The sequence below is a fragment of the Mercenaria mercenaria genome, chromosome 3 (assembly GCF_021730395.1).
Source record: "Mercenaria mercenaria strain notata chromosome 3, MADL_Memer_1, whole genome shotgun sequence".
Lineage (NCBI taxonomy): Eukaryota > Metazoa > Mollusca > Bivalvia > Venerida > Veneridae > Mercenaria > Mercenaria mercenaria.
The window spans coordinates 81,136,302-81,146,457 of record NC_069363.1 but is presented as its reverse complement, the minus strand read 5'-3'; the positions used below and the strand labels follow the sequence as shown (position 1 = coordinate 81,146,457).

Below are 10,156 nucleotides of genomic sequence, written 5' to 3'. Positions count from 1 at the left end.
GTATCAAACGGGCCCTTAAACCCTAGATGACCCGGTTTCGTAATTGAAGCACAAAGGCAATCATTCTGACAGCTACAACCGATGTTACCTATATACCTTTTTACTCATAAGTGACCAAATATTTTACTTGACCTAAATGTCACCAAAAGAAACTAACACTAGTGTCATGTAAATCTGGTATAAAAATGTTGCCTCTGTGAAGTTAACCATGTTGTTGTAAGAATTGACTATGAACATGTTGCCACAGTGTTTGTTTCTTAATTTTGAAATACTGATTTAGTTTTTGACCAACGATGTCCATGTATCAAACTCGTTCGAGATTTTATTGAGAGTAATACTCTGGTCATGCTTCATAAAGATTGAACAAAAAGTGTGACTTGCTAACAATAACATGACTGATGAATTATTGGCGTTGAATTCTTCATTTGAGGAAGCCATCCTGCTTGCGTATGGAAGATTGGATGTTCTACCCGCCGCCCGTGATGAAATAATGCTCGGAGGGGCACCTAGGGTCTTCCTCCACGATCAAAGCTGGAAAGTCGCCGTATGACCTGAATAGTGCCGGTGCGACGTCAAACCTTGCAAAAGCTAGAAAGAAAATACTACTAGATCTATTTAATCTCCTATATAGGATTCTATATTTAAAAAAAAAACAATTGCAAAATCATCTGGGTCAACCTGAAATAAAAATATTGGTTAGATAAGCAGAACAATACATTTTTATCAAAAGGAACTCACATCCTATGCCAGTTATGATCATACCGATCTGTTTCTTTGCATTTAAAGGGAGAACGTATTCATTTTTTTCAACTTTAATTGCTTAAAATATTCATTGAGCAATACATTTTGTCTATTTTTATACAGTGTTGTGTCAAATGTATTACTTTCGAGTAGCATATGAAAGGAGCTAATATATGAAAAGCATAAAAAAGTAGAAGCATATGAATAGCATATGAAAGGAGATAACATATGAATTTGATATCGGTATCATGCACATATCATATGCTAGGCCTTTCAATTTGCATACGAAATTCATATGCTAATCATTTCATTTGAAACTGATAAAATTTTCATATGAGAATAATAAACTGATATCATATGCTTATCATATGCGGCTCTGTTTTATGATTAGCATATGAAAGGTCTCATATGAAAATCATATGATAATCATATCGGTTTCATATGTGGAGACATCGCCTATGTATATATTTCATAGAACAAAATTTGATGTGAACACTTTTTAACAAAATTCGTTTAATTCATTTTCATGAAATTTCGTGGCAATTTTGTAAAATCATGAAAACATAAATTCAAAAGTTAACCAATAAGGAATAGGTCATTTATATTTTTCTTTCGGATATAATTTTGTTGTTACAGTAGCTACAAATAATAATGATTTCACGATATATCTTATTCAGTGACATTGATAATCATGTTTGTAGGCAATGTTACATCTTGGAACAACAAGTGGAGTGCAAAGCTTATTGCATGACATTACAATTATCGGAACAGACCCATTTGATATTGTCAATGAGAAGATAACCTACATTCTACAGTCATCTTATGACGATTACGATTATGATCCTTACGATCATAATGATGATTCACAATACAATTACGATCATTATAGCAATGATCAAGATCATTACGATCATTATGATGACACCGATCATTATAGCGATGATCAAGATAATTACGACCATAATGATGATTCACAAGACGATTACGATCATTATAGCGATGATCAAAATCATTACGATCATTATGATGACACCGATCATTATAGAGATGATCAAGAAGATTACGACCATAATGATGATTCACAAGACGATTACGATCATTATAGCGATGATCAAGATCATTACGATCATTATGGTGACACAGATCATTATAGCGATGATCAAGATGAATACGACCATAATGATGATTCACAAGACGATTACGATCATTATAGCGATGATCAAAATCATTACGATCATTATGATGACACCGATAATTATACCGATGATCAAGATGATTACGACCATAATGATGATTCACAAGACGATTACGATCATTATAGCGATGATCAAGATCATTACGATCATTATGATGACACCGATCATTATAGTGATGATCAAGATGATTACGACCATAATGATGATTCACAAGACGATTACGATCATTATAGCGATGATCAAGATCATTACGATCATTATGATGACACCGATCATTATAGCGATGATCAAGATGATTACGATAATTATGATGACACACAAGACGATTACGATCATTATAACGATGATCAAGATGTTAGCGATGATCGAGATTATTACGACCATTATGATGACTCACAAAACAGTTGCAACCGTTTTATTGATTATTTCGACAATAGACAGAGCGATTGTGCTAAGTGTGAAGGATCTGATTCACATGTTTTCGGAAAAATAAGGGATGACTGGCCCAGCTTTCACTAACGTTCTCAAGTCAAAATCTCAGCTCAAGTCTGAGAAAAATCTCAACTTTGATTCTCTGCTTGAGAATTTTCTCAGATTCGCTTTCACTAAAACTTACGCACCGAGATTTTTCTCAGATTTCTTGAGTCAAGGGTTGTGCTGTCTCAGAGCTTTTCTCAAAGAAACAAAATGGCGACTTTTCGACGATACAATATACACCGCCGCCGTAGTCGGTGCCAGTTTCACGTTGAGTTCACCAGATTGACATGGATGACAACAAATTTCGTCAGAGACGGTAATTTCTTAATTTCAAGGGAAGTAATCCAAGTAAAAACTAAAATGGCCGGTTGTTGCTAGGGACACTGTTTATGCTTTTAAAACACATGCAGCAATTAATTTACCACAAGAACATTTTCAAACCTTTTTACTGTCTCTAAAATGTTTCTTTCTCATCTTAAATGCTACACAACTTTGAAGACAATATTAATTAAGTACGGTAGACGTTTCACTGCGCCTATGATTCGTACCAAAAGCGCTCGTACCGAACTATAGTGTGACTTATGCAGTAACGTCCCTAGAAGTCCTTATTCTTAGCACACAACAAAATTATGAAATTCATTTCACAACTTGGGGGTTATTATCAAGGGGTGAGAAAAATGAGCAGTTAGTTGGCTCAAAACCATGACCCCTTGTTTACAGGGTGTGCGCACTATCAACTGAACTTAACAGCTGCTGACACAATTTTCCCCTTTGTGGTTATCAAGTCCTATACTATAAAAAACTCGCCCTGCTATATAAAAGTCGTTCTCTAATTTATAATACAATCGCAGTCCAATGTTGTGCACCTAGTAACAGATTTAACAGATTGAGTTTTTAAAAATGTGCAGTCAGTCTACTGTAGGGCTCATCTTGGGGACTCTCTATTACAGGACTAGTACTCTACCAACTAGGCTAACCTACTGCTTAAACAAAATCTCCACTTTGTAGTAATCAAGTCCTGTTGTCTCAACGGCCTCAGTAGTCAAGTGGTAGAGGGCCCACCACTTCAGTGGGATATTGTGGGTTCAGCCTGTTAACAAGAACTGCCACGCAGTGTCAATTAAAGGAGAAAACATTAAGAATGACTTAATTACATAAGAAATTATCAAAAATACAAGGTGTTTTTTAAAGTAAACAGCTTAAAGGCCTACAACATGTGCATTTCATACAAAGAACTCCTTTAACTTTATGCAACAAACTTTCAAGAAATAGAATGTTTATCAGTTGGTTAGAAAAGTACTACATATACCTTCAATGATGCACATGACTTTATACTGCACAAGCCAAAAAGGGAGTTAATCAATAAAAACTGATGTAATACTTTCAGTAACATTTTCACCCATGCCAATCTTTGACACATAAATGAGATAAAAAAATCCGAAAACAAGAAAATTAATGCGTCTTATGTTTCTTACAAACATCGTGGCAGCCACATTTAAATTTAATGTAAACAAAGATAATGCCTTCAACAATGTATATCTATTGGTGTTTTTTTTTAAAAATGAAGCTTTTTTTTCTCCCTCGCCTTATTTTAATTCAGTTCAGTTTTTATTTTTGTTATGCATTTATCGAGCGAAATTTCCTTTTTTTTTTGTATTTTGTTTCAATATGATTCAATTTTGCAACAGTATTTCAGTCATGTAATGGTGTTCAGTTAACCTATCAAGTGCTCCTGCATTCTTTACTAGAAATGACTTGTGCTCACAGGCAACTAAGAAATGTTGGACATGTTCTTCTCTCAAACTGTTAAAGACATTGCATGCATAGCATGCATAGCCAAGGGATCAAACTCAGAACTTTTCTTGATTCATAGTCTAGTGCTTTATATTCTGAGCTAGGCATGCAAATTATCAACATTGAAAGTTTCAAATCAAACCAAAATCAGACTGATCCATTTCAAATGATTGTAAATGAAGTGCCTCCATTCAGGGTTACCTAGTATCAATTTGGTTTCTGTATATTTTGCAAGCATGATTTTATTTATTGTTCTGCTTTATTTCCTTTTGAGTAAAATTAAAATCTAGCATGGTTTGAATTATAATAAAGTCTGCATTTAGGAAACATTGAGACTAACTTAGTCAATACAAACTATACTTGAAATCACAGGCCAGGCACCAGTACACTACTGCCTTCAGTTCCATCAGTGTTTTGAAATGCTGGTGAATGGTCCTAGAACAACTCCGAATGGATTATCCGCTGTCATTAGAATCTTTTGAATCAACACTTAGCTCAAGCCTGACCTCTGTATAAGCTGAGGATCTTCATCAGTAGACTGTGACCTGATATAAATTATGTAAAAATGTTTGTCTGAAAATTGCTCTGTAACCAGGTTTAAACATACCTTATTCCATTTATATGAAGGCATATCAATCTTTAAATTACACTAAGATTTTGATAATATAGAAAATCTTAAACACAAAGTTTGAGCCTTAGGTATACAAGATCAATGGTTATTGGGTGCATGTATACATAAGCTCATAATTTTTAGCTACATATTTTGGTATCTACAAGAATCTTAATAAAATTGTGTGTGGGTGTGTATTATATAAACCACATATAAAATATATAAACATATAAAATTAAATAGCATACTTTGAAACATATGCATTGACAATGAACATTTAAAACTATTATCAAAATCTGTGACATTTCAGGGATGTCTTACAATTGAAATAGCTTTTTCTTTCATAATGATTTAAAAAAAACAACACCATATTTTAGCATTTTATTGAGGAATTTCATATTTTGTCTCCAATAGTATTTAGATCTACAATATGCAGAAGTGTATAGAAAAAGAAGGAAAAGCTTTAATATACAAATATATATTCTACTGATATGAAATTTCCAATCATAAGATGCTATTATACTGTCATACAGATTTTCAAACTTCTGTTTCAAATATATATTTTGTTACCATGCTTGTGTCAAAAATAGATTTTATATAGTCCTGTCTCAAGTTATGATATATTACAAACCTGCCACATTTAAAAATAGGAATAAGCTAGGCCTATATATGACACCTGTAGTTTACATCTCAAGTGAGACTAATGTTTATACTATTGTCTTACATGACATATTGGTTATTCAGGAAGTCTGGGAGTTGAAAGTGCTTCAAAAATGTAAATTAAAAGAAATGGAACACAGTTCAAACTGAAAGTGAAAGTAGAAATGAAAAGTAGAACTCTACTGATATATACATGTTAAGGATCATGTAAAGCCTTTGAGACCCCCTCATGTAAATTTTCATAAATGGAAATTATACCTGACAGACTAATATTATTCATAGCACATATACACAAGTAGCAGATACTTTATATAAAGGTCATCTTGTTTGGTTATACTTTGTATTTTGTTACACATATGTACCTCTAACTGTCCACATTCTACCTTGTAGAAATGTCAACCTTTTTTTTCAAACACATTTTTTTCTCTAAATTTGTTTTTGTTGTGTGTCTAACATACTTATCTAGGTACTCAGGTTAATGAAAACTAATTAACTTATATATTTTTTGAAATGCTGCATTTTGTTTTTCATTTTGACAGCTCTACCTACTTTCACTTTCATTTTGCATTTTAAAAGAAAGTACATGGTTTGCAGCACTTTCAACTCATACAGTACCTGGCGAAATATGTTAGACACATGACGGAAATGACAAAATGCTTTTGAAAAAGAAGCTTGATATCTTCTACAAAATAGAATGTGAACAGTCAAAGTATTGTGAACAAATTATGTTGTTCAAAGTGAAGTTTGAAATGCTTACAGTAGAGAATGCATAGCTATTTATGTCCCTGCAATCATTGCTATGAATACACTAATTGCAGTAATTAATATGTGAATCACAAAACAATGTATACTTACGGCCGCAAATCTGATTCCCATAAACATATGCCCGATAACATGAGATTGTCACACGTAGTGTAACAACATGTGCCTGTGTTTACCTAATCCCAGATTTGGTAAAGAAAACACACGCAATATGACGTAGTACCCTCGACTGTGTGTTTGGTTGGTTCAAACGTGACGCTGATTAATTATAATATTGAAAATACACAGTCATACCTTTGTACAAACATACAATTTGGATATATCCCGAAACTATACACGTTGTTTATGAACATTTCTCATCGCTTCATTTTGTCTCAATAAATGAATAAATCCACTGTTCCCAACCATGCACTCGTGTTCGTGGGAACGTTCACGCGGCTACCTGGCTGTTTGGCCGCTTATGTCTTAAAAATTACGGCTCAGCTGAGAAAAATCTTAAGACTTGAGAAAAAAGTAAGTGAAAGCCAAATAGAGAAATTTCTCACCTGAGACAATTTTCAGACAGTTCTGAAAAAATCTTGAGCTGAGAATTTTCTCACTTTGAGAACGTTAGTGAAAGCGGGGCCTGGAAAGCTACCAAAAGCGAAGATGTCATCTTCCTATTGACATGCGTGATAGCTTTAATGGGTGCACTTATTATGATTTTAATTTCAAATATTATAGTTCTATCTGACAGCAATACGAAAACATATTCTTAGAATAGCAAAGGTGCGACCGAGGCCAGTTGATTCAGAATGGCTCGCGAAAGCCCCGTGTCCATTTAAGTGTTGCACACTGAATTTAATCTCAACAAAGTCTTTGACATATGTTTTAAGTGTTTTAAGTGTTAAAGCAGAAAGCTCTCACGTTGTTATTGGCTTTTGAATTAAAGGAAGATAACACTTATTTTCAAAATAATCAGTGATGTCGATTTAAATATCATAAATATATAGATAAAAAACAAAGACAAATATCAAACAGGGAATGGCACGTACCAAAATCGCAGCCTCCCCAAAACGAAACCTACAGCACGCAGACGTGCACACCACACACACACACATACACATAGACACACACAAAGTCAACACACGAGATCAAAACGAACAAACAAAGGAACACACACACAAACACGCGCACACACACAAAGCCTACACAAGAGGACAAAACGAACAAACAAAGAAACACAGTGGGGCACCGCCTTGGAACGGTCAGTGGCAAAAACACCACTGGGGAGCTTAAACCGGTTTATGGTGCGCACCCAACCTCACTCTTACCCCCACCATGTTCCAAAGACACGGGACAGTGTAAATAAAAGTAATCCCCTCCAGGTGAATAAACCAGTATAGTTTAATCGCAAAGGTACATGTATATCTCTTTTGAGTGACTGTGCTATAATTATTAGTTTTGTATACTGGTGATCATTTAACTTGTCGTATATTCTATTCAGTCATGATAGTCAATGATAAGTCTTAAGAGTCTAAAAGACCTCTTGCATTGCCAGTGCAACTTATAAGGTGATATTTGTGGTATCTGTTCTTATGATAATAGTTAAGAAATAAATCGCAGTTAAGTAGATTTTGTTTGGGAATATGAACAGGTTTACTATTTTCTTTATTGGCAATCGTTATTTGTTTTAATTTACTTTCAAGTTTATTAAAAAGTTTTTTTTTGTTTTTTTTATTTAATATCCTATAAAAATATTCCTGGGTGTGTTTTCCAGAAATGTTTCAATACTTTCTTCACTCATTTTTATTCAGTTGCATTTGTCACTATTTTGTTGAACAAAAATGCAATCAGTCAATCACTCAGTTTTATTAGCTCTTCTACTCCTTTATTTATGTTTTTATTCAGATAACATTTATAAATCAATCTGTAATCAATCAGTCATGCCGGCCTTTTTAGATTAAAGACGCTCTCCTCATGTTAAAGAATTTTCTTAAAACGATATGAAAGAAAGCGAAGTGTAGAGGTCATTTATATTCTAAGAGAGATGTTTTCTGTAAAATACCATCAAAAATGACACTGGTATTACTACTCATACTAAAATTTAGTTTTACTTCACCAAATACAACATTCTGTCTTAGTTTTACTAAAATGTCAAAAATGTATCCACAGTGGAATTTAAATCAAGAAATAGCAATAATTAATAGAAGGTTACAATTAATAAAAACGCCCGTTACAACCCTTATGTCATTTATCACTTCAGGTACGAATTGGTATTACAAACCGTCAAATAAGTGTTTTTCTGCATACCATTAAAATATCAGAACAGAACAGAACAGAATGTTTATTAAATAACGTATACAACATTGTGTACTTAGTTACTGGTAAACAATTTTACAGCTTACATGGTTGCATAAAGGTTGTTATTATTCATTCTACTGAAAAAGTGAAAAAAGGAAATAAATACAGGTAGATAAGATACTGTTAACAGGAGAATGAAATTACTCATGTACATAGATGAAAATGAAGAAAATAATGGTATTACTGTTAGCAACATAGATATACATTGAAACATGTATGATTCAAATAAGCTATCAAAGTAAGCCTTGCGCCAAATTAAGAATCAGTAAGTGTACATTGTACATGTTATACATAACAAAAAGAGAAAAAAGCGGGAAAATAAAGGCTTAATTGTTAGCAACATGAATATATCTTAAGTTATCAAATTCTGTCTTATACAAATTAAACAATCAGAAAGTGAGTTGTCATGTTACGCATTTTACTGAAAAAATACAGGAAAATAAAGACATATTATGATAGCAGCATCAATGTAAAATAAAATTAAGGAATAAAGGTATATTATAACGTATTGTGAGTTGACATTAGATTATTTCTTCGTGTTGTGGCAAGTTTTAAGAATTTAGCGAGTCTGATTATGGTGGATGTTTTATCACATTTAAGTAGTTCCACAAAGGACTTCGGACACTTTCTATATGAATTTGCCTACTCCAAGAGTGAAAAATAAACTACTGAGAAATAAGTATTTAATTACATATACCATCAAAATACATATTTGAGATTATTTCTTAAAGTCAAATTTTTCAATACATGTTTCATAAAATGGTAATTTTTGCTCTAAATAGAATTACGTACCCTGTTATATACATATAAAAGCTATTTTGCTTTAAACAACATTGTTCCCCCCCCCCCCCCCCCCCCCCCCCCGTGCATCAAAACCATATTTGGCCAGCATATGTAGATATTAATTATACACATTATCTGTGACTATTGTGTTGATGCAAGGGGTGGAGCAGTACTTTTAAACAAAAAATATAACTACAGGGTGTTCCCGAATGTAAAGTAACCAATACTTTTTATATTCATTTTTAATAATTTGATAGTCACATATTTTTACATCTGTTTGTAACTCAAATACAATACAAATGTTTGAAAGGGCACATATAGGCATGTTATACATGTACAGTAGTGAGAGAAGCAAATACTGTGAATTCATTATTATTCGTTGGGTTAAATTTTCATTGGCTTATCCTGGTTGTTTGTTGCAGTAGATCGGCAAATGTGTGCTGTAAAATACTAGCAACACACCAGGTAATCTTCTGCATGCCCTCCTCGCAACACGCACGCCACTAGCGATGAAGATGTAATTTGTTTTCCATTTTGTTTTTATTATTTTTTGTATTTTTTATATATTTTTCATTTCTTTATTTCTTCATCTTCTTCTGTGCATTTATATTTATTTCTTTTAGACATATACTAAATGTCACACGCATTCATTACTTCATGTTCTTCCTACTGTGAAAACTGAATTGAAGATTGTTCTTTGCGGCGGACTAGGCCTAAACACAACAAAAAAGAGGCAATATGTGCACAGTTGTTAATCTGATCCTGACTATAGTCTATCCAACAGAAATAA

General features: G+C 33.2%; 1 protein-coding gene across 1 annotated transcript; it reads left to right on the top strand.

Annotated features, from left to right (window-relative positions):
• The first annotated feature begins 1,445 nt into the window (after window positions 1–1,445).
• LOC128555945 (protein PFC0760c-like) lies at window positions 1,446–2,456 on the top strand. Its single transcript, XM_053539789.1, has one exon. It carries the CDS (start codon window positions 1,446–1,448, stop codon window positions 2,454–2,456), a length of 1,011 nt encoding a protein of 336 aa, XP_053395764.1.
• Window positions 2,457–10,156: the final 7,700 nt, after the last annotated feature.